The sequence below is a fragment of the Pogoniulus pusillus genome, chromosome 1 (genome assembly GCF_015220805.1).
Source record: "Pogoniulus pusillus isolate bPogPus1 chromosome 1, bPogPus1.pri, whole genome shotgun sequence".
Lineage (NCBI taxonomy): Eukaryota > Metazoa > Chordata > Aves > Piciformes > Lybiidae > Pogoniulus > Pogoniulus pusillus.
Window position 1 is genome coordinate 41,181,067 of NC_087264.1, and position 25,691 is coordinate 41,206,757.

At 46.0% G+C, this 25,691-nt stretch overlaps 1 protein-coding gene across 4 annotated transcripts; it reads right to left on the reverse strand.

Moving 5' to 3' along the window:
• Positions 1-482: 482 nt before the first annotated feature.
• NEK9 (NIMA related kinase 9) lies at positions 483-25,096 on the reverse strand. Of its 4 annotated transcripts, none has more exons than XM_064149867.1 (22): positions 24,807-25,096; positions 22,975-23,152; positions 19,918-19,973; positions 19,270-19,340; positions 17,474-17,579; positions 14,886-15,017; positions 13,822-13,932; positions 13,198-13,262; positions 12,221-12,271; positions 11,051-11,243; positions 9,813-9,957; positions 8,714-8,914; positions 8,271-8,317; positions 7,318-7,473; positions 6,823-6,931; positions 6,129-6,290; positions 5,626-5,796; positions 5,353-5,412; positions 4,612-4,802; positions 4,208-4,372; positions 3,359-3,571; positions 483-2,952 (listed from the first exon to the last, which is right to left on the reverse strand). In XM_064149867.1, exons 1-22 carry the CDS (start codon positions 24,993-24,995, stop codon positions 2,830-2,832), a joined length of 2,895 nt encoding a protein of 964 aa, XP_064005937.1. In that variant the 5' UTR covers positions 24,996-25,096; the 3' UTR covers positions 483-2,829. The 4 variants fall into 4 exon arrangements, with proteins under 4 accessions (XP_064005937.1, XP_064005961.1, XP_064005944.1 ...); XM_064149891.1 differs by lacking the exons at positions 22,975-23,152; positions 24,807-25,096 and adding exons at positions 21,091-21,208; positions 22,031-22,378; XM_064149874.1 differs by lacking the exons at positions 22,975-23,152; positions 24,807-25,096 and adding exons at positions 21,091-21,795; positions 22,031-22,378.
• Between the last annotated feature and the right edge of the window lie 595 nt (positions 25,097-25,691).

Below are 25,691 nucleotides of genomic sequence, written 5' to 3' on the forward strand. Positions count from 1 at the left end.
TTTACAATTTACTGAAAACCCTGATACAAAGTTAGAAGTGACAGGCATTAAGTACAGTGTGCAGGAACAGTTGGCCAAGCATGTGTAGAGGCAGGTTCTTTCTGTAGGCATTAGAAGATGTTCTGAGAGAAACAGGTACTTCTTCCCTTGCAGCCTTTCTCTTCCCATCACTCATTTCCCACTTGGCACTCATGCTGTTGAAATAAACACCCACATAAAAGCCTCCTGACTTCACTAGGAGGAGACGCAGCAGCAAAGAGTTGTTTTGTTGTTTGGGGGTTTTGTTTGGTTTGGGGTTTTGTTTGTTTGGTTTTTCAAATGAGTGACACAGAACCTGACTCTTTTTCTTCCTATGTAGCAAAGAACCTGCAAGCCCCTTGGCCCTCTTTCTGTAAGCAAAAAACCCAGATGGTGAAACAACAAACTGCCAAATTTCCTTTTCCTCTCTTGAGAAAAAAAAAAAGTCTCAAGACAGGAGAATGACTTTAAACATTTATTTAAACAAGAACTCCAAACCACTACACCCTTTAACCTTTCAAAAACAAAGACAATGACAAACTAGTTTTCAGCCAGAGTGTCAGAGCAAGGCATAAGTTGTGTTCCACTATAACAACTCTGTAGCAATACTAGCAGGAGACCAACACATACAGAGCTAGCACTGCAAGAAGGGGAGAATTTAAAAGGGTTTGAAACTGCTCAAAAGCATTTCTGCCCACTTGCCCTTCCCGTTTCAGCCCAAGATGAAGGTGCTGGCTTTAAACTCCTTTTTTTTGGTTGCATAGCTGGCTGGTGTGAAATCTGCGGTCTGTAACAAGCACAACCTGGGGAGCGTGAATCCTCTAAGGCACATGTGTGATTGTGGAGCATCCTCTGTCAGGGACTCTAATTCTCCACTAGATCCAAGGGGAATCCAGTCTGTGCACCTAGCTTCCCAACCACAGAGCACTGAGAAATGAGGATAGTAGTGCACTGCACAAGAGCGACTCCCATCAACTTGGTGTCTGCATGTGGGAGACAGCTCAGGCTCAGCTTTTCACTCGGCACTTCTGCAACGTGACCAACTCAATCATTTCCAACAGCAACAACCACCTTCAGGCCGGGACCCTAACATAAGAACTGGCTCCAATACATATGGGAGAAAGGAGAGCAGAGTCACAAAGGCAACCAAACAATGTGGCCACATCAGGGCACCTGATGCTCACCACATTCCAGGAGGGCTGTTCCCCTGCTCTTCCTTCAGTACAATCCTTACCCTGGACATTGCACTGGAGACTGCACTTGATTCAGCTCCAAGATACAAGCAATAGGCACCAAAGAAGTATTCAAGAAGCATAAATTGCAAGCAGTGGTTTGGCATCCACCTCTAGAGACAAATGGGGAATACTGGCTCCCCTAAACAGTCTCTCAAAAGAAGTCCATGAGACGTGACTGGATAACCAACAAATCTAAGGCAATTCTAGTGACATGCCATTGATGGGGATGTTTTAAGCCTACTGAAGTCACAACCCGTCTTACAGCAAAGGTGAGAAGGACTCAGGACTCCTTAGAGGCTTCACATAAGGCAGGGGAGGCTAGCTGCACCCAAAAGCTTAGTTCAAAGACAGTTTGCTAATCAATTTAAGGGGAATAAAATTAACCTCATTCTCTAACAGGAATTAAGAAAATACCGAGCATGAAAACATGCTTCTTTCCCTCTCCAATTTTCTTAGGAAAGCCTCTCGCTTGTAGGAAGAAGGTGAATTCCAGACAGAGACTTGATACTCACAGTCATTGGGGAAGGCTGCATCCTGTGACCACAGCACTAATGACCTATTCTGGGTAGGAAAATGCATTCCAGCTTCATCAAAACACTGAATAAAAAACCACTGATTATTCCCACAGCTGCACAGAGCATGGGCATCAGGGGCTGAGCAGAACAGAAGCCAAGCAGGGAGCAGCTACAGGCTTGTGCCAGGAAGCCAGAAGCTCTGGCAAACAAGTTGAGCAGCTAGAGCAAGAAATGTGTGACTTACTCTGAGGCCCAGATGCCTGTGACCTGTTTGGAAGCAGGTGTCTTAAACGGAGAACCAGAGATCCCATCTCAGACAGTCCCCGCTACCACTACTGGAAACGACACCTCATTCACTCACGTCAGTGCATTGCCTGGAAGCTGGAAAGCTCTAGGCACCCAGAATAAAGCCTTTAAACTCTGTCTACACAGGCCACCGGACACAGCCATAGCGCCAGAAGCTGTGCCTCAAGGCCAGGGACACGCTGTCTAGCACTGTCTCCGCAACAGGAAGATCTCCACTTCCTCCATAATGAGACACTATCTGCTCTCTCTGCCTCCGAGCAGAGGGGAGCAGCCTCACCCGCTGGGCCTTACCATGTGGTAGGGAGAGGATCCTAGTCCTTCACCCCTCTGAAGTAAAAGTGGTAAGTCTTGGGGTTCAGCCAGCTTTAGTACATAACATGTCTCCTCCTCTCATCTAGAGATGCAGTGATGAATACTGAGGTCCCAAAGGCAGCTCCTAATAAGCAGTGAAACAATGAAAGGGCCACAAGTGGCTACTAGAGCCTTCACCCTAATGGGGCCGGTCTGCCTCAGGTGCAGAACTGACAGATAAGGTACAAAGAGGAGCTGCTGCTGCTTCAATCACCGAGCTGGCCTAGAGCTCAGGGGCCCTTTCCCTTTCAAACTCACTCCTAGTTCGTATCAAACGTCCATGGTGCTGCTCTGGAGCCTCCAGCCTCGCTCCTTGTCTGCGAGTGCCCTGAAGCCAGGAAAGCCGCTCTCTGCATTCGGTTAGTGTGCTGTGAAGTTAGATGGATCCCAGTGGGCTCAGCAGACTAGAGGCTGGACCGGCACGAGTCCGTTCCCAGGAGACACCAGGAATCTGAATCCAGGTCAGGTTTCGGATCCACTTCCATCTCCTCTTTGGCTGTCTGTGTTCCTTTGGAATGAACCTCCACCTGCCAAAGCACACAACAGTTACCCAAGCAGCTCTAAGACTAACTGCAAAGAAACTAGGAATTGCACAGGAACATTTCCTGTTCCCCAGTCATCTGGAACTCTCTGTGACATCTGACTGCCTACTCCTTCTCATCAGGCAAAGTAACAGGGAATCCTAGGTCCTTCAAGGACTGGACTGTCCTCACAGGAAACTGTCTTTTTGGCTTCATTCCTGTTTGCTACTACCAGAGCCTGCATTATCAGCTCAAAGAGACAGACATCATGCTCAGTCTCCCCCATTATGCTCTAAGAGAGACATTGAGTAAGAGCTGCTTTCTTCTGCACAGCCTCCACAATCTATACAGGAGACAAGGTCAGTGTAGTGAGCCCTGAACATGGATGTGCACTCACGTGATGAGTCCCCACCTGCTGCATTCCCTCTGTCCCTCGGCAAAACCGCCGGAGTTGGGCACTCAGACGAATGGTTTCCTGCTGCAACCTCTTCTGATCCTCCAAACACTGTAAAACGAGGCCTCGGAGGTGTGCCACCTCCATTTGAAGAGCACCGCACATGCAGCCTGCACTGGGAGATGAAGCCTTCCCTTCACTGCACAGCACAGCTGGACTCAGGCAAGCAGGCTGCAGAGACACAGAGAAAGTCAAACCAGGTTTGAGAGCAAGGCCAGGAGTTTTACGTACTACAAGAAGACACCAGAAAGCATAACCTCACTTGGTTTCTCAACTGCCTAAACTTCTAGCAGACAAGATCAGCAAGCAATTAATCATTACATCTTCAGTACAAAGCCACTAACTCACACCTTTTCCTGGGAAAGCTATTCCTATGCTCTTATCACTAAAATTCGTATGGTTTACTCCCCTTTTCCTAGGCCCAGGATCTGTGCCTACTCCTCGGACTGAAAACTCTTGGAATAAGGTTCTCCATGATTTCCTATTAGCTCATTTTCCTACCTCACAGCAATTTCTGCTTACTAGATTTCTACTTTCCATTAGGCTTCTCTTCTAATTGCATTAACTGCATTTTCCTACAGAACTGCAATAATTATTTTCAGTCTCACCAAGCCTCATCTTTGCATTCTAGATTCCTGTGAATAGTTCTCTTTGCAGCATCATGTCTGATTATCAACAGCCCTATTTTCCTCATCCAGATGAATGAGGCAAACCCAACACCCTCTTCTCAGCCCTCCCTGAAATTCACACATTGCCATTTCTGGTCACCAAGAGCTTTTGGCCAAGCATGCATTTGGGTAACATTACCCAGGGCTCTGTTTTGGGCTTGTTTAATGCAACAGGTTCCTCAGAGGCGACTTTTAGTCCTTGAAGTTTCTGGTAAGGAAGAGTGTCTTTCTCGGGCTCCGAAGATGCCATGCTCAGAGGAAAGGGGCTGTCAGGCATAGGGATGAATTCAGCATTCTCCAGCTCCTGCATACACAAAAGCAGCACTGTCAGGCCTACTTGCCTTCCAGCAGCTGATCTCGTCTCATTCAATGCACCAACCCCCTCTTGTGGTAAAAAAGGCAGCGAGGCCTAAAGGGCTCCCAACACAGCACCACAGCTGTGAGAACAAAAAAGCTCAGAGCATCCCTTAAAGGCAGAAGAGTCCACTGGCTTTTCCACAGCCTAGATTCCCATTTGAAGGCATTTCTGAGACACCACATTACCTTTCGCAGCCAGCCAGGGCAGGAGCTACTGTCAGCACTGTTGCCTCCTTTAGCCTCTGTGGTGCTGATCCAGCCTCCCAGCTCACGATCTGCTTCCATGGTTCCCCGAAAGCCTCCACTGGGATTGGAGGTCTCTGCTTCCTGTTCATTATCCTCCTCCTCTCCTCCTCCAGTCGTGGAGCTCTGAGCCACTAGCAAACAAGAGTGAAAGCTTTGTACTTTACCCACCTCTCCTCTTCCTGTTGCCAAACTGCAGCTGGAGCAGAGAAGATGCAGAGATTTGGGCTGTATGGCCACAGTGAGAGCATATGCTAGCAGCATCTCCCTGAACAGCTTATCTCCTAGTACTCCTTACAGACATTCCCAAAAGGGTTTGTGTGCAGCAGTCTTTTGCAGTTTTATGGCTCCAGTCTTCCTACAGGTCCAAGAAACTACACTCCATCTCTCCAGCAGCTGCCCCATAGCCTCCCTTTCCTTATCAGCAACCTTCAGTGAATTCCTCTCAGCTTTTCCTTGTCAAACCGAGTTCCTCAACTGTAAAGGCCTCGCTGCATCCATGTCACTCCTCTGTTCCAGTTCTCTCCCAGCTTTGGGCTATCCCTTCCTATGCATGGCATCAACTTGATTTCCTTCCTTTGAGCTCTTCTGTGAGACCTTTCGAAGTGAAACCATGCTGCAAGATCAAACTGCACCCACCACACTGTGAACTTAAACCACAGTTCCTCCAGGCAAGTTACTTACCAGTACCAATGGACAGGCCACTGCTATTGGAACGGATTGTTTTAGAGTTCAACACCTTTTCTGCAAGAAGAGAAACAGGCATTTAGTCCGAATGCTATACAGAGAGCAGAACAAACCCTAAAACAACACATAACAAAGCCCATGTTGCAGGCCTAGAGCTACATTCCCCCACAGTAGCCTGGCCTGTTCCCAGGCAGATTTATAGTCTTGGTCCTGGCAAGCAATACTTCACCATAACCAAGATGGCCTGCCCATATTTCAGCCTAAACTTACCAACAATGATGATGGTGTGCCAGCCACGGCACGACAGGTCTGGCACATGATGCAATGATCCAAATATTGGCCGAGGCCACGAGGTACAAATATCTGAGCCATGAGCTCTCTCAGTCGACGTCATGGCCAGACGCCCATTCCCACCATTGCCCCAGGCAAAGATATGGTTGTCTGAGGAAAGAGATATTCAGGAGTTTCAATTTCTCAGCCTGTAATTGCTACAAGGATCACAGCCTCTCTGCTGTAACTCCTGTTCCAAAGTATCTAATCCAACAAATCTAACAGACAGTCATCAATCTGGCACTCTGCAGCCCTACGGACAGCAAGCACTTGGCGCTGCACTGGGACAACTACCATGGTCAGATAGCCTCAGCCTAGGAGGATTTCTTTAGTCTACTGCAGTGCTGCAAGGGTAGTCTAGGAAATGATCAGTGGGAGCCAGTTAACCACCCTGCAGATCTAATTCCAAGAAAACCACCACAACTTTGCAAAGACCCACTCACCGTCAGTAGCAGCTATGGTGAATTCATCTCCACATGAAACCCTGATCACCTGCTTACCCCCCAGGGGGCCTCCCAGCAGGTTAATTCCCAGGTGCTTCTTATAGTCCCCAACACCAAGCTGTCCGCACTTGTTGGAGCCGAAGGTCAGCAGGCGGCCTCGCTCTGAGAGGAGGAATGAGGAGATAGTCACAGCAAGGGCCCAGCTATGGAAGCAGCCATGCATGCAGAGAACTAGCAGCAACAGCCCACGGCCAGAAAGGATTCTGCTGAGAAGCCAGCCAGACTGGGAGGGGACAGTGCCAGCCAAGAGGAATGGCTTTAGCCTGGAAACACCTCCCCAGTTCCCTCTCCCATTGCTCCCCTTTTCTGATGCTGGGAGATTCGACTCCCTCGCAGCCCTGTGACTGGTGTCACCTAGGCAAAGCCTAACTCTGTTGAACAATTCCTTTGTTATCCCAGAGCATGATTTCTTCCTAAACTTTTTTCTTCCCATTAAAAGAAAAAGAGGAAGATGGTAAGTGTCATCTGACCAGGAGGCAACATGGCTGAGGAACAGAAATCCTGGGTTCCTAGAGCAGGCATAGGCCCTGCTACCAAGAACACAACCCTCAATACCAAAGGTCAGACTGAAAGGGCAAAGGTGATGTAAAATAATTCAGCAACCAGTATCCAGTTCTCAACAGACAGAACTCACCATCAATGGAAGCTGTGTGTGTCTTCCCTGGAGAAATGGTGCGGATCTTGTAGAAGGACAGCTGCTTGGCCAGAGTAAGGGAAGTGGCATATGGCACCTCATAGTACGTCTGAGAAAAGATGTGGGTGAGCACAAAGTGAAAAAACACACATTTATCACCAAATACCTACTCAAGCAGGTCTTGGCAGACCACAACATTAACCCAGAAAGTCTCAACACTGCTACATTAAATAACCGCCACTGTGTCACTGGCTAAGTCGCCCTGGAGCAGCTCACTATCTGCTCTGCTACCTCAGATCTACCATAAGCCCGTAGCACAGGCAAGAAACTGAGCAACAAACTGCCTCTCCCCATAATCCTAGTAGTTACTGTCTTGGATTGCAACTAACAATCTGATAGAAAGCTAATGAACACTTTGTCACTGTCACAGGACCTTCACTTCCCCATATACTACTGACCACTGGGAACTGTAGCCAGTGAGCTAAACACACTTACATCATGGTTTATTATCCCTGATGTGCACTGATTCAGGCCCAGCTTGTTGAACTCGTTGAGTCCACATGCCAAAACTTTGCCTGTCTGGGTGAGCAGGAAAGTCCCATCACAGCCACAGTAAACAGACACAATGGTTAAGGTCTTCGGCACATCCACCTATATGGAATAAATATATCCCAGGAAAATCAAAATCCCAACACCTATTACATAAAAGTTGGCACATGGAAAATGTCTGGGGTTAGAGCAGTGATTCAGCCAGCTGGGGCACTGACAACAGCCAATGCAGTTATTTTGAATGAAGGCTTAAGAATAGCCCAGAAGTCTGCAGCACATTGAAACTCCAGTCACAAGGCAGAAGCTGAAGGCATTCTAGACCTTGTCCGCAGACAGCAGTAAGCCAGCACAGGAACACGGTGCACAGCATTCTGGCCAGCTGGAGTCTACAAGCACCAGACCCAGCTAGGTTCTAGGCTGTGTGGGTGTATACTATGTGATCACAGATATTTGGCTACCAGGTACATCCTTCTTGTTTGTAACCCTCAATGGGTTAGACTACCTCAATTACATCTAGCACTGCACTTCGAGAGTTGTGTTAATTCCAACTCATCTTTACCTCACAATGTCCCATTCAAAGACTCACAGCTTATTGCACTCTATAGCAATCTGCTGTTTCCAACTGTGCTTTCTACAACATTAAGTTGGGCATTTCCAGTTGCAGCATGGAGATCAAATCAGTGAAACTGCAAGTCATTATGCTGGCTGGTATAGAAGTGGCATGTTCCTTTGCCACGATCTCTAAGGACTATGAAGAAAACTAAAGTGAGGAAGTTAAAATGCTTGCAAGCCCTGTATGACACCTCAGAAAACCCACCTGGGCCTCAGTTAATATTTCCAAACAACAACTAATATGGATTCATGCCTATGCAGATCTTGAGAAGTAGTCACAGCCCTACCTTCTGAGGGGTATAGTGATCTTCTTCAGAATCCAAGCCCAAGCGCCCTGCATGGGTGAACACACTGCAGTTAGAAATGGCCTCATGAGGTGCCCATCTCTAAGCAATGGTACTGCCTTCTCCAGAGTCCCAAAGGAATGCCCCTGCACAACCAGAAACTTGCTCCCCTATGTGCATCACTGCCTGCCAATCCTCAAGATAATCCAATCCCACTCACAGAACAACTGCCCTGCCTCCAAGGAAGCCAAGCAGCACCCTGGAGCTTCCCAGAGGATGCTCCAGGGCTCAGCCCACAGTTCCTCATTCTTACAAGGAAAGAAATCCCCGAAACAAACAATGGTCTTTGCCCCAGGGCTCTCAGGTAGGCCTTGCCTTACACACCTGCACCAGGCTACTTTTTGGAGCAGGCATGTCCCTTTAGGTTCCCAGGTGATTTTACCTACCATATTCTCCACAGCCCCATGTGTAAACTTCTCTGTTCCTTGTCAGCACTGCCACATGGTTATCTCCACATGAGACCTGTTCCACAGGGTTGGTAAGGAAGAAATCCAGCTGCAGGGGCTCAAGTACTTCAGAGCCATAAGCCTTGTCAACACCAATGCATCCATAATAATCTGAGCCAAAGGCATACAACTGGCCCTCATCTGAAGGACACAAGGAAAGCTTGGTCAGCACATAGAACTGCATACTAACTTCCTAGGACATGGCTACTGCAATTTCTATCCTGTAATCATCGTTCTCTTTAGTGCAGAAAGGTTATTGGGAGAATATGGAGTCTTTTCTTGTTCACATTAAGACATATGAACGACCTTACGCTACAACCTGCAGCTATTTCAGGCCACTAACATTAAACAAAAATCTGAGTTAAACCTGCCACTTTCTTTAGCAGGAACCCACAAATTGATCCTCTGGCCCCTCAGGTCTCTCCTCCAGTACACTGAGCATCTGAGCTTTTCTCTGTCAAACCTCTGCTTTTCCAGCACTGGCAAAATAAGCTGGAAACCATCTTGTCAAGAACTGCTTTCATGGGTAAAGCATGATTAAAATTCTTCAACACCACAGTTAAGACTTAATACAAGTATGAGCAAGGCTTGAACTAGAGACAGAGATCAGGTCTCAAGGTTTCTAAATTAAACAGACAATCTCTGATACAAATCTTTTTTTGTTGGGTGATGCCTTCCACATACAGTCCAAAAAGCTTCAAACATTTTTATGCCCTTGACTTTGGCTCCTCTGCCTTTAATACTTGCATGTATGGAGGCAACACATGCACTGATAAGGGCAGGGACTCTGCACAGCCATGAGGAGCTGTGCTCAACACCCAACCTCATCACCAAAAAGGAGAATCTGCTTGGCAAAACACCCCAGTCAGTAACTTTCTCTGTATAATGATATTGATCTATCTCCAGTATCACAATTACTGTCCTCAAAACTGAGGGATGAGTAACACACAGGGCTTTTTCCTTTGTGCAGAAAGCTGCTCTGCCAATCTTATTTTCAAAGCAAACATCTCCATGGCAGAGAGATGTTCTCTGCTCTCACCTGTAATGCACACTGTGAAATCATCTCCACAGGACACCTGGCGAATGGCTTTTCCCTGAAGCTTCTCAACATGCTTTGGCTGCCGGTAAGAGGCTCTGTCTCCATGTCCCAGCTGCCCATGCAGCTTGGTGCCCCCTTGCATGTTCTGCAAGACAAACACCTGGTAAGGATACATATCCACAACTGCAGAGATGGCATCAGTAAATACAACACTTCAAAGAACAACAGAAGAGAGCAAAGAGCAAGTGAAAGTGTGTTAGCTACCTTAGGGAAGAGACTATTTGCTATGTGGCACAACAGCAGGCAACATTCTAAATGGCAGTGCAGGCTTTCAGCCAGCTACGTGCTAACAAAGAGTCTCCAGTCTCAGGCCACCAGCTGGTGAGGAATCCCTGCTCCTTTCTGATCTGCCTGGCTACAAAACCTGCTCCCAGCTGCAGGACTGAAATTCATCTTTCCACTTTCTGACCTATTTTAATACATTCTAATGGCTGCAAAGAAACCCATAACATGAAACAATTGTCACCAGAGTGGCTAGACCTACCATCTCTTTCTCCTCTCACCCACCTACCAACATTCTCTACTATGTCCTAACAGATTCTGTACCACCAATACAAAGGCCTGTGGAAACCTGGAGACACAGAATACCTCCATGCCACTAACCACCCAACCCTGAGAAGACTGTATTCAATTGTTTTGAATGCATTATATATGAACTTCTTTATTGACCTTTAAACTATGACAGAATTTCCACTCATCATAAAAAGCAAAGCTGTTTAGCCTAAGACATCTCTGGTTTCACCCACCAGCTGCCTCACAGATGACAAGATGACATCTGTATTACAGCAATGTTACTCATCCCATCCATTCTAAACTTGGGGAATTTTACTCAAGAATACATAAAGCAAACAGAGCATCCCAAAGCCTCCAGTGCATTTGTAGTAGCTAAGGAGAGGAGGAAAAGATGTTTGACTCAGGGTCTGGGCCTGCGAGTCCACCAACTACAATCCTCAAGAGCATGGAAAGTCTCCAACACAAGTCATGGTAGAAAACTTCTCTCAAACACACACTTGCCCAGGAAGAAATGGGTCAGTCCTGAAGCAAATGGCCTTACAGTGTCCACTGCAAACAGATTTGTCCTTTTCCAAGCTGCTTGTCCATTTGATTCCAAGTTCATAAACAGTGACCAATCTGGACTCTCCCACCCGCAGCCCCTTCCTGCAATTCCTCTCACTTACCACCCAGGTGTAGAGCTCCTTCTCCACTGTCACCACAGCAAAGTGAGTGTTGCCAGCACACACCTGGCGTGCACTGCAGCCACTTTTGATGGCATCCAGCTTCTGGGGGGTGGACTTTCCACCCCCCCAGACATACACCTCACTAGTGCGTGAAGTCACCACTGCAATGGGAGCCTCATTCATGGTACTTGACCTGCACAAGATGCCCCCCCAAAACACACATGCTTTTAATAACCAGTTTGTGTTCACTGCTATTACTCAATTCCCTACAGTTATCAGTTTTTTCTTTGCAACCACTCACAGAGGGGCTGGCCTAGATGACCACTTCAGAGGTTGCTTCCAAACTTTATGGATAATTCTACAATTCTTTGTTGAGGGGCTGTGAGGCCTCAGGTGCTAGAGAGAGACTCAGGACAAACCTGTCTGAGAATAGCAAGAAAATAGCCTCGAGGAAGCATTGGGAAAAGCCTGCAAACCAATTTCAAAAGACCAGACTTTCATTGAATGGCCCCAGAGCTGAAAAATGAAATGATGATATCTTGCTCAAAATACAGAAGCATTCAAAAGCTTCTAAATTCCCCTTCTTTATTTAAATTACAGGCTTCTACCTGAGGGCAAAACTGCAACTCCTCAACACAGGTAAGAATCAATTCATGAGCAGATGGCAAAGTGGAAGTTACAGTCAAAGCAAACTGTGAGTAACCCATGAAGTGAACAACTTCACATAAAAGTGCTCAGGTATTAGTTCCAAGTTTATGAGGGAAAAAAAAAAAAGAGAAACCTGACAAATCAACAAAAAACATCTACACATGTCACAGAAGCCATTTGCTTCATGGAACAACTCTGCTTACAGGCTTGCTGTAGACTGTAGAGAACATCTGTATATAACTAGTTTCATGACAGACATTTATATTCACTTAAGAGTCAATATTCAGACAGTCATATTCCTCCTGTTTCAAGGGAATCTGTGTGGAAGGAGGGATCTACATTACATCCTCAGATATGCAGGCTGTAAAGTAGGACAGATTAGAGCTGTATGGGACCTCCATAGAGATCTTCTAAACTATACTGCTCCAGTAAGGTTGTCACAGGCTAATACTCTCAGCAAAGTTCCTCTCTGGACTGCTCTTCTCTCCAGACTTCCTTTCAAACACGTGCCCAAATAATTACCTTGGTCGCTTATTTGGCCCGTTAAGCAATGTAACTTTCTCTTCCATCTCCCTGTGAAAGGACAAAAAGCATTTCAGGGGACAGTAACATTTCCCAGAGCAATTTACTGACAAGCAGCACACACAAGACTGCTTTGCTTTCCAACCAAATGCTCTTGGAGGAAACGTGGCAGCTGCTTACCAGCTCACAGCAATACACAGTAAATAGGGCAGAAGTAATGTACTGTGTGGATCCAGTAGAGCTGAGGACAAACAAACCCCATATATACTAGAATGTGGCCAACCAATACCCATGTTGCACAAGAATAACCTTAAATGGCTAAGTATTATCAGGATTTGGGCTTTTACCAGTGCATACAGCAAGACAAAGCTCAAAATTTTGCTGACCACCATGCAGAAGGCTCAGTATAAACAACTGCTGTTCCCAAAGCAACCAATATGGGATCCGAAGAGTCCAGAACTATAATCTACCTTTCATAAAAAGATAGCACATACAGGCTGATGGTCACAGTAAGCTAAAATGGGTCAATTTCAATGCAACTGTCTCCAGAAGAGGGAGGCAACAAAGAGAGACAGCAAGAGCCTCTAAATTGCATGATGTATATATTATGAAACACTGTTCCCGATGACTGTAGGAGGATCTCTATGACCCTTTGGTTCACAGAGATTTGAAGAGTAGGCACCAGTATTCCTCAAAGGGGCCTCAAAATGGAATGCCTCAAAGTTCTCAGTACAACAGCTTCTAAGACAAAGGATGACCTATCTCACCGTACTCATGCACCACCAGAACAGCAGGAGACAAGACAGCAAGAACGCACTTTTCTCCTAGAAAGGATAAAGTGTATTCCAACAACTGCCTCATGTCAGGCCAAATTAACTTGAGGACTTTGCTACAAAAACATAAAACACCTTAGTTTGCACTAACCCTCCTGTCCTCTCAGATAACTGTGCAGGTTTCAGGCAAGACCATATAATTACCTCCTGCGTTTGCTGAGCAGCGGATGTTCAAGCAACTCATCTGCAGTAGGTCTCTTCTCTGGATCCTGAAAGAAGCGTGCCACAGGTCATTCTCTGGGAAATGCTCATCACCTACAACCACGTCTTGTGCCAGAAAACCTAGTTCAAGCCTGCATGGACCTCCTTCCCAGACTCACTTCTGAAGGAAAATTAAACATTGAGAATGAATAAGCATAAATGCCAGGAATTGCAGAAGGTACTTCCACACTCTGAAGGTATCAATATTATGTTTGCTTCTAAGAAATTAATTCCCTACAGAAAGCCAGAACCTTAAAAGACTGTACTGAGACAATGCTCCCATCTCCAGAGTACTGTATTAAAAAATAATTGCTTCTTCCAGCCCACTAAATGATCATCATCAGAGAAAACTCAGCACCCCTCCAGAGCTTGCAGGACTGAATACGTAGAGATAATGATTTCAGAGGACTAGAGGGAGCCCAGCCTTAGTAAGGCTTCAGGCTTCAAAAATTCCCCTGCATCAACAGCCCTCATGTTGCAACAGGCAGGTCATCCCCTTCACTCCTGAATTCTGTGTCTTAGGCAGCTGCAAATGGGTGTCTGAAAATGTAGAAGTGTTTCTCTAACCTGATCAAGGCAGGAATTCACCATTTGGATCAGTTCCCGGGAGTAGACAGTGGAATCAACCTCCATGGCACGATTTCCCTGTACAATCTTCACACAAAGGTTCAGGGGATTCTAAGCAGAAAGCAGAAACCAGCTGCAAGGAAACTGAACTGGACAATGTGTCCAAGGGAGAGCTATGCTACAGGTCACCATTATTTCCTTTTTCCTTCTCTGATCAGGACACATCCTTCTTCTTCCCTGCCTGCAGGTCCTCCAGAAACCTAATAATAATTCCTGCAGAAGCAAGTATCTCTGATAGCTAGGAGTCAGTGACAACATGCAGCTTCTCACCAAATTCCCTAACAGTGCAGGAAGGACAGGTTTTTCTGTGCATCAATCACCTGTGCAGCATACTGCCACTGAAACACTGCACGGCAGCCAAGCTACCAGGGATTCAGCAGCCATTGTGAGAGGAATTCATGAGAGGATGGAATTCTCACATTGCCTCTTGAAGGGTTACAAAATCTTGCACCATGGCAGCTAGCAGCTTTTCCCACCTCATAACACAACCTGGTAAATGACATATAACAGCTAGCAATGCTTCCTTTTCACCCTCCCCATGCCAGCTCCACCACACTTCTCTTGCACTCAAACTTTGCTAGTGCAACAGGATTAAATCCTTGAAATCCAAACGCTGGAAGTTTTCCCTACAAAATGCTACACAGATAATTCAGAGCTAGTAATGCTGGGAAAAAGCAAAAAGACTAGAGTCACAAACTTCCTTCTTGCAGAGAAAAGGGTGTTTCATTCGCAGCTGTGATACAGGCTAGTACATGCACATGGAAAACCCAGTGCTGCAGACAAGGGTGGGTATGGCAGAAGCTAGACAGGCATCTGCAAAGCAGGGTAGGGGAAATCACATGGACATTCTCTCTGGTTGTAGTCAGCACTCCCAGGCCACTGTTTTCTTAATCAGTAGATTTAAACAATGAAAGAAATAGGAGTTAAGAAAGCTATAAGCCAAGTGTGAATCTTAGGGTGACAAAAAATAAGGCTACTCAGTCCATCCTAGTTTGCAGACTTACAGTAGCATCAAAAGTCCTCTTCAGAGTAAGCAGCTCAAAGATGACACATCCCACCGCCCAAATATCAGATTTGAAGTTGTATTTCACACCCTGGCAGAGCTCTGGGGACATGTAATATGGAGTTCCCACCAGCTATGAAAAAAAAAACACATTTGAAAATCAGAAATCATTAAGCAGCTTTCGATTCAGGAGCTCTGTGGCCATCATGTTTACAAAGGCTTATAAGCATCAGAGCTAGACGAAGCTCTGACACAGCACTGAGGTGACACAGATGATACACCCCACCAGCAAGCTGGAAGGATGGGATAGGAACAACAGGCACTCTTCATCCACAAGTCTGTGCTTGAGTTTCTTAGAAGATGCTAAACACTTCTCTACTCAGATTCTGATGCGGTACCTACTTCTCAATAGAGTAGTTGTCGTGACAACACAGCAAGGACTTGCCCCTCTCTTCAATGTAATACATTTTGAGGTAATAGGGGGCTTAAGTACTGAGCAGGCATATGGAAACCACAGTATCACAGTATCATCAGGGCTGGAAGAGACCTCACAGATCATCAAGTCCAACCCTTTACTACAGAGCTCAAGGCTAGACCATGGCACCAAGTGCCACGTCCAATCCTGCTTTGAACAGCTCCAGGGACAGCGACTCCACCACCTCCCTGGGCAGCCCATTCCAGTGTCCAATGACTCTCTCAGTGAAGAACTTTCTCCTCACCTCGAGCCTAAATTTCCCCTGGTGCAGCCTGAGGCTGTGTCCTCTCGTTCTGGTGCTGGCCACCTGAGAGAAGAGAGCTACCTCCTCCTGGCCACAACTACCCTTCAGGTAGCTGTAGATAGCAATAAGGTCACCCCTGAGCCTCCTCTTCTCTAGGCTAAACAATCCCAGATCCCTCAGCCTCTCCTCACAGGGCTTGTGCTCGAGGTCTCTCACCAGCCTCGTTGCCCTTCTCTGGACCCTCACAAGAAACTGAAGGAACAAGGATCTAGCAAAGCTAGAAGTTACTTTTGGGTCAAGTAAGTTGAAAGCCAGCTTGAGTGCTATCTGAAAAGCTTTCACTTAGGAAGCGGGCTTTCCAGAACAGCTAGTTTCAGGAAATAAAACACAACCCACCACACACAAAATGCCCAAACCCAGCATTTAAATACAGAAGCCTTCCCAGGTGTAACTGAAATCATGCCAAACAAGACATAAAACATTTTGCAAACTCCTAACTGGACTGCTTCAATGACAAATACTGACAATAATGTTTTGCACTCTATTTGCCAAGAAAGGCTTCCAGACAGCCACTGGTCATTAGATCACAAACTGAACATCTAGCCCAGAGCACAGCCACCCAAAGAAGAATGAGAGATGGCTGAAGGTACGTAGCTCAACATCTTTCAGATGTTAAAAAGGAAAAAAGCTTGCAAGTGTAGATGAGCACAGAGAACACAGGCAAAAACAAACCTGTAAACTCATAACACAAACTGTACTTTCTCAAAAAGCCAAAAGGCCATGAAAATGTGACAGAACAGAAGTGGTTTTGCTGCAGCCCAGCTTAGTGAGGGATTTATGCAGCAGCCTACTTACTGTGCAACTGCACAATAGCACTCATGTTCTGGAAGGAAGCTGGCAAACATTTAACTATACATCCTAACAGAACACCAACAGCTTGCATTAAATCTAATAACACAGCCTGGTAAGGGGAAGTACAAATTGGCTTGCATCCCAAACTGTAATAAAGGCTTTTAGGAGAAAGAGCTTGAGACAATGTCTTCCTTTCCAGAGAAACTGATGGAACTGGGAAATCCAAGCTGAGCCTTTCAGATGTCTGCAATACAGATTACCCTGTGTTGTAACTCTGGCTGCAAAATCGTGTTCTGGAAGGGTCTGGAACAAAGTCAAGCTTGACAGCCTTCTGGTAGAATTAATCTCTCCTACAAAGTCCCTCTCCAAGAGCATGACCAATAATCCAAACACCTAGTTACCATAAGAAGCACGAATGCCTTTCTTGCTTCTCTATAATTCAGTTCAGAGCCTGAGTATTAAAGAAATAGGAGACATATCTATGGCATGGTCCAATGTCAGGCAAGCACATACAAACTACCTCAGACCCATCTGAGGCAAATGCTACTGTTAACCCAGCAGCTTGACCAGATTAAATTCCTAAAATGGGCTTAACCAATGCAAAGGGAGAATGCTGTACTGACGTCAAGGTCTACGTACCTTCAGACAGCACCCCCCTCAAATTACACAGATTCCATACCTAGGTACCAGGGTTAAGAACAACAGTGTTCTATAGCACAGCTACACTGGCTCTGGCACAGTTCCACACCCACACTGCACTCATCTTTAGTCTACTGCTGCTTTCCAGAGCGACAGAGCTCTTAGCTGTAATCTGAGAACATGGATAACTGCAGGCTGCAACAAACCAGCAAATGTGGCAGTGATAGTGACGTAACATCAAAGGAAATGAAGCTATGAGAGGAAAAAAAATCAGAGAAACAAGCAGCAAGAACATACAGTATCCCTGGTCTTCTGCAAGGCATGCAGAGATGAAAAACAAACACAGCTCAGTTTATACACAAAGGCAGCAGATACTTACAGTCTCAGCCATAGAGTATTCAGAGTTCAGCTTCTTTGCCAACCCATAGTCTCCCAATTTAATCAGGTTTGCCTTGGTTAGAAAGATATTTAATGTCTTTATATCTCTGAAAGGAGAAAAACAAATGCAGATACTCAAATGTATTTCTGGATTTCAGTCTTCCGCACACTGCTCTGCCTTCCCCTCAAAATGCTTCTACCCTGCCAGTACTGTCTCTCACACACACAAAGAGCTCTCCAAAGGCAATTTACCTCAAGTACTGGAGTAGTAACTGCAGTTATCCATGTTTATCCCACTCCCACATAAACACAACACAGTCTAAAAATCTCATGCTCCAGACACCTATGTAAAGGCCACAGATCAAAGACAGTCCTTTCTTCCTTTTGGTCTCTCCTTATATGAAAGTCATTGAGCTGGTCTTACTGTTCCTGGTTTTATAAACAGACACAAGGCAGGAGTCACTGAGGTCCCTAAAAGCATAAATATATGCATGAATATGTATGTATGAAAATACACACAGAGAAGGTGTGAAAGAGCTGAGCACATCCCCCTACCTTACACCTCAGAACCAACTCTTTGTAACAGAAACGTGCTATGCTCAGATGGCCACAAAAATGCTGGACTCCAAAACTGAATGAAAACACTTCATCCCAGAGAGAGTAATTTAAATGCACTTTCACAGATCAATACAAGAGGCTGCAAACAGAGAAAGGAAGCCCCCACAGTATGATATGCTTCCCATGGCCAACACTTCTTAACATCTCCTTTTCCTAACGTACCATCAACAACTTCCCAGTTGCAGATCAGGACAACATCAAGTGTTCCTAAACTGTGAGCCCTGCTGTGAAAACGGGCAACAGAGATGGTAAGCAGGAAACCTCACTGCAAAGCAGGACAGACATGACATGTACTTCAGGTCACAAACTTGGGTGCTACTTGTTGAGCATGGAGTACCAACTCTCCGTTAACATGGCTTTCCAGTTAGTAAAGACTTAGAAAGGCAGCAACCAGAATGCTCTCTCACAGAAAACATCCTCACACAGCTATGCTCATTAGCTAGAGGAGAATGTCATGCAGCACACGATCGAATCACGTTGGAAACAGCTGTCTGCAAATGCAGTCCTCTTCAGAACACCATGGCTTTCCTGAGGCACACAGAAGCCATGACATTTACCTCTCCTAAACAGAAAAGGGCAACAGAAAGAGGTAACTGGTGACACACTGAAATCTCAGAGCCAGTGTCACAATTACCATTACCAGCTAACAAGCTATATTACTTCCTTAAAGTAAGAAGAAATGAGATTGGGCCAAATGCAGGACAAATCTTTACATGCAATGCACCAACACAGATTCTTTGCCACTGCTAGCCTCCAGTTACAGAAAGATGTGCATGTCAGCTGCAAGTTAATAATTCTCGAGTGGTTAGGAATTATCTTTGGCCCGTGGCAACTGCTCTTCCTACCCAATTTAGCAAACATTATTTCTCTGCTATGGCAATAAAGGGCCAATTTACTTCCTTCCTACGTGGATTAACTCTTTGTTCACAAAGCTGCAGCATCAAACACAGCAATTTTATTTTCATATACAAATTTCTTGCACATTTATCACAAGATGAGTTCTAGCCTGATAAAAATCCTATATGTAAATGATACTTAACACGTAGGCAGTTCAGCTACACTTTGGAGAGAAGCTCAGTGCTCGATTTAAACAAAGAAACAAAGGCTACCCAAGGAAGTTCTGCACTCACTTCCATGAAGTGCACTGATTGCTTTAGCTTTATTGCATGCCACGCTTACCTGTGAAGAATTCCTGCTCGATGAATGCAGCTCACGGCTGATGCAATTTGAAAGAGATACCAAACCACCATCTGCAAAGGTAGGAATAAGTTTTGTGAGGCTTCAAATAAAAACCCCTTTGGAATATGAACTGTGACCATTTAAGACTCACAATGAGACAGAAGGCCTTACAAGTCATTAAAAGCTAAACAAGCCTAAGTGTCAACCACATCAGCATAAAAGAGAAGCAGATAGCAGAAAATAAGTTTGAAAAATAAAACAAAAGGAAAAAGGAACAAGAAAAAAATCTCTGGTGAGACAGGTTTGAAGTTGTTACTCAAAGAAGAACCTACAAAATGATTAAGATGAGAGAGATCTGAGTACCAACCAGGAAGAAACAGAGAAAGAGGTTTTAGTTAGAAGTTAGTCAAGATGTTAAAGAGGCCAAAGTCAGTTGAGCTCTCTTTCATTATTCCTCCCCCAGAAGTTTATACTGCTTACACAGCCAAAAAGGAACGAAAGGAGTTGCTGATAAATGCTTGCAAAGAGAGACAAAGGATGTCAGTTCCCAAATATACAGAGAAACTCCCCACCAACACTACAGACAAAAGAAGTACTCAGATAACCACTAAGCCATCCCCACTGCTCCCTCAAACTAGTCCAAATTACCTCTTCTTCAAACAACGTGTCTTTTTGCCGCAGAATCTTATCGTAGAGGTTCCCTCCTGTAATTTTAAGTGAGTGAGAAAGACAAGAGAGTTCTTAGTAATCTTAGTATCTTAGCTAATGGCAGCAGTTACTCTGATGATACTCCTGGGAGTATTCAAATCCCCTAAGAGATCTGGTGAATCACTATAGCTCTCCCTCAGCACTCTTCACTTGAACTGGTCAGGCACCCACAAAATTAAGTTCTCCCTCCGTATAAGAACTTCACTGTCACATCTGATCTTAAGTAGAGATTATTCTTTCCTCACACCACCATTTAATAAAGAGAATCAGTAAGAAGACAGGCTAGCCCTCCCTACTTTTTAACCTGCAAGTGCTTCTTGAGATATGTAACCATTTTTAACCTGTACTCCAAATCATGTGAGATTGTCCTGCTCAGCATTATATATAAATAAGTAACACAAGCTGGGGGGGGGAAGACAGAGAGAAAGCAAGCAATTGCAAGTTCAGAGCAGTCTCTGAAAGCATGTTTCCCCACAAGCAGTTCCCCAGTTACTGCCCAGCCCTGACCTGCCCCTCTCCTTCATTTGTCCTGCCAAATATACTGATGCAGAATGCACAAAGCACTGACAACAGAGCTGCAGCAACAAAGCCTGCAATCAGCAGGCTCCTTAGGGAACCTCAACATTTCAGACAGCAGACTGAAAATCAAGGAAAGGTAAAAGAAGTGATGATGAAGGCCACATCTGACTCCCTGTCAGATTAGCATTACATCAGTAAATATCAAATCTCTGATCATGTCCTGTTGCTATTCCACTTCCCAATTATCATATAATATGTCCCAAGAGTAATGAAACACCAAGCTCTTTCCCATTCCCACAGGGATGATGCAAGGCAGCTTTCTGCTGTATGATTTCCACGGGCCTGTTGAACTGCAGATGTTCAAAGCAGGCCACAACAGCTCCTTTGTCTTCTTGAGGGACTTACTTCAGACTTCCACGTTGGGAAGATTTTTCTGGTATTCTAATTAAGACATCCTTTGCTTACTTTCATCTCATTCAACTTCTCAGTATTTCCTTTTTTTCTGGCTTACAGTCACATTTGGAAATTATTTACACATCACTCTTTGCATTCACCATTTAACCAAAGTATCCACTTCTGCCTCTTCTTACAGACCTCCTTCCTAAAGATGTAAATTATGCAGCCTTTTAGGGAATTCTGTTCCTCATCTCTGATATTTAGTCATCTTTTTTGCAGCTTTTCTGAACCAAAGAGCAGCACGACAGCCAAAATCCTAGACCAGGAGACCAGGTAGCTCTTAATTGATAAGCAATACTTCTGTGCACATATACTAAAAGTTAATTACTTTCTTCTTTGCCTCACCTAATCACATCTAACCTTCTGACACTGTTTTCTTTTCCACAAATGTATTTTATAGGGTATTTCTTCCAAAATCCATTTCAGATGTCTTAATTGATATTACCCAATGATAAATCCAAATCTTGTGGAGCCATGATATACATATAGAACTACAGGCTAATAAATCAGTAACTTGGCTTCCTCCCCTGTAAGCTGGGAACAGTATTTACTGAAATTTGAAAGCTCTTTCTCCATCTCCAGAAGTGCAAATTAAACACTAAAAACTTTGTATTCTGAGATGTGTCTGACAGCAACTAGTGCAGCCTTACTTGAAAAATTACTCACAAATTCTCTTGGACTTGTGCACAGCAAAGAAAGTCAGAGAAACAACTGTTAACACACCAGCAAAACCAACATCCCTAAGTCTGAATAAGACTCCCTCATTCTCATGTCTCTAGTTCTCTATTACTCAAGACACACTTAGGCAGGGCAGGCTGTATGCTTATCTCTTGGTTATTGTTCCTGTGTAAAACAAACAGTTTAAAGACATTAACAAAACATGTACAGACAGCAGCACTACAGCTGCTCTCTATGCCCTCCACTGAATTTATATTGGCTCCAAGCATGCAGTCTTTTCAGGAATTTAAATAACACACAGAGAAGAAATGGTGCATCAAAGAGCACCCCCTACTCTGCCACTGGACTCCACCCTGGATAAGAATAAGAAAGCAGAGAAACAAATCCAGCTCTGGCCAACCTGCCAACCAGAAAATCTGACGCCCTTCAAAAATACTTCACACTACTCTGTTGCTCTCTTCAACCTGTCCTAGTGAAAACAATCTGTCTAGGATGATAACAATATGATAGCCTGTTCCACCAAAGAAAGCTTCTGATGACAACTTAATGCAACCCCCAAATACACAGAGGACACCTAGCCACAGGTGCTGTCCCATTCATCACTGATGATGCCCCATCCACTGATTGCAGTTCAAGGTAAGCATCCTGCTCCAGCAGGGTTAGCTGTATATGACCTCCTCTTCCAGCTGTCTTCAAGCAGCTGCAACTCAGATCCTCCTATCAAATCCTTCTACTTCTCCAACCCAGCTGAGACCATTTTTGCTGCAAACTCCAAACAATACCATCTCATCTACTCTTGGATGGAATTTTAAAGTTTTCTCCATCACCAGAAAGACCAGATTTACCTTTAATAGTAGAAAAATAGAAGCAGATAGCACAAGGCAGGAAAAAAAATCGTAACTGCAGTGTGCTAGTTGATTTATAAACTTAGATTTGTAACAGCCAAATGGAGGGATCTTTAAGTGACACTACTGAAGAAAAGCCCCATTCAGTACAGGCAGAAAGTCTCCCCTGTTTCTCCCTGCCCTGTTCTCCTGAAAACACAGCAAGACACATTAAAAGCATACATTACTAATAGCCCACATTTTTCACTGAACCAGCCACTTAGAAGACTCAAAAACTCATCTACTGCCTGAGTTAACAGCTGGGCTTTTTCCCTCAGCACCTGAGACACAACCCAATCAGAAGCGTTCTCAATCTTTTCTTCAGCAGCTATGCAGCAAAATTCACCTCCACTCCACTGCTTCCCAGAGGTCACCCCCGGAATATCCCCTGCATGTTCTGCAGGACAGTGGCTCAGCAAGGTGTCCGCCACTTGTTTGTAAGTGGGAGTAGGGATCTCACCATTACAGTACTCCAGCTCAATCAGCAGTGTGGTGTTGTCCATGAAGTGATTGTAGTAGGCGATGATGTTCTCATGCTGCAGCAGGGCGAGGATAACAATTTCATTCAAAGCATCACGACGCTCCTTTTCTGACAGACGAGTCAGGTCCACCTCCTTCCACACCACAAGTGAGTCATCCTGAAACAGAAAACCACCTTCTAATTAAAAACACACTACTGTTAAGACAATAGTACATGCCTTTATAGCAGGGCATTAATATTTCAGTAAAGGTCTAGAGACCCTCCTGTCTCTTACAGATTTCAAAGATTCTGTACAAGGTTAAGCTCTGAGGCTTTCTGTTTGTCACTAGGAACGGTGATGGCTTGAAGGCACCTTTCAAGACAGGCAGCACACTAAAAAAAACCACCAAAACCCGTACAACCTAAAAATTATACTATGTGGTTGCTAAAGAAAAATAGAGTTTGTTTTGTTTCAATGAAGACTAACCGTACTCTAGTACAGTAAAGGGAGAATAGTGCATGTCCAGTCCCATAACTGTAAGGTACTGTAGAAAAACATTAGCCATTACAAATATCCAGGTAGTCCTAAACAAAAAAAAATCCCAAAACAATAAAAAAATTCAAAGTAAGCTCACTTGTGCTGGCAGGCACAAAGTGACCTCTTGAGTGGACAGTGGTCACACTTCCTGCTGCTCAGGCTGTGATGCCTCAGGGTGGCCTTCCCAAAGAAAGGGGGCAGCCCTGAGGAAAAGGACTTTGGGGTGCTGGTGGACAAGAAGCTAGACATGAGCAGACAGTGTGCACTTTGCAGCCTAGAGGCAAATCACATCCCAGGCTGCATCAAAAGATTCTGCCACTTTGCTCTGCTCTGGTAAGGCCACACCTGGAGTACTGCGTCCAGATCTGGGGCTCTCAATAGAGGAATTGCATGAACCTGATGAAGCGGGTCCAGAGGAGGGCCACAAAAATGGTCAGGGAGCTGAAGCACCTCTCCTATGAGGACAGGCTGAAGGAACTGGGGTTGTTCAGCCTGGAGAAGTCTCCAGACAGACCTAATCACCACCTTCCAGTAGGTAAAGAGGGCCTACAAGAAGGACGGAGAGGGATTTTTCACAAAGGCCAGCAGTGATAGAAAAAGGGGCAATAGTTTTATATTAGATGAGATATAGATTGCACGGTAGGAAAAAATTCTTTACAATGAGGGTTGAGCACTGGAAGAGGCTGCCCAAAGAGGCAGCTGAGGCCCCATCCCTGGAGACATTCAAGATGGGGCTCTGGGCAGCCTGATCTAGTTGAGGATCTCACTGCAGGGAGGTTGGAGCAGATGACCTTTGGAGGTCTCTTCCAACATGGGTGACTCAATGATTCTACGATTCTGCTGAAATACGTGAGAGAGTTACCTGGATGAGATACCCCCATGGCCTCTGCGGCTGGAATAAAACATACCAAAAGGAGGAATCTATTGGCATCGGGAGATTCTCCATCTCCCTACACAACTTATGAGGATCAAGAGACTGGAGGTGCTCAAACGAGCCGAAGCTCAAAACTCGCAGCCCTCCACATCGAGGGCTGAGATCACCGCTCCGCAGCCCGGGCTGCTCTCCGAAGCTCGGGCGCCGGAGGCTGTCACCGGGGACTGTCAGTCACCGCCGGGAGCAAGCCCAGCCGCGGCTCCTCAGGGCGCCGGGGCCTCCAAGCACACAGCCTCTGGAAATGGCCTCGCTCGTCCAGACAGCGGCCCTCGAGCAGGACACTCCTCCTCGGGAGGAGAAGAGGAGCCTCTCCTCCGCACCGCGACAGGGACTCGTCCCGCCGCTGGCGGGAAAACCTACCTCCGTACGGCGGTAGAGGGTGGCCTCGCCAAAGGCGCCGCGGCCCAGCGTGCGGATGGGGATGTAGTGCAGCTCCTCCTGCTCGCCAGGCAGGCTGCCGCCGCCGCGGGAGCCGCCCCGGCCCGATGACTCGCTGCCGAAATCGGAGCTGATGGAGTCGCAGTGCCGCTCGTACTCGCCCAGCGACATGGCGGCGGCGCGGCCCCGCTGCGGCCCGACTCTCCCTCAGCAAGGCGCCGCAAGCCCGACGGGCTCCATGTTGGCTCCTGACGACGACCCGGAACCGCTTCCCGCCGCCGCCGCCGCCACGACCTCCGCGCTCCCGCCTCCCGCCGCGGCCGGACTCCCGCTGAAAGCCGCGCTGCAGGCGCTGCAGCGTCTGTCGCGCTCCTGTCCGCGGCTGCCCTGAGACGCTCACCGGCACCGGGCACGCAGCGCAGGCTGCCGGAGCCATCTGCAGCCACTCACTGCCTCGCTCCTAACCCCGGCAAAAACCCAACCGCCTCGCCTCTTGGTGGAGGTCGAAAGTTGACTGCTCAGTTTTCCTAAAAAGCCTCCAAAGTGTAGTTCGGTAATAAAAAAAAGAGAGTAACTGGTTTATATGGAAAAAGTCGTTACTGGTTCTTACTGCACAGATAGGGCGTTGAACTGTACTAACTGCTTACAAGGGAGAAAACACAGCTCAACACCAAAACTGGATCCCCAGCCCCGCCATCTGGAAAGACCCAAGGGCAGCTGTGCAGTCCCGAAACCAGAGTCCTTTAGGAAGTGTGACTGCTTACCCTTGTACGCCCCATACATCTCTGTATGCATGCTCCAGCGACTGCAGATGTACTGTGCTATTGCCTGATTCATTACACTACGGTGCTCCTAGGTTTATGTTTA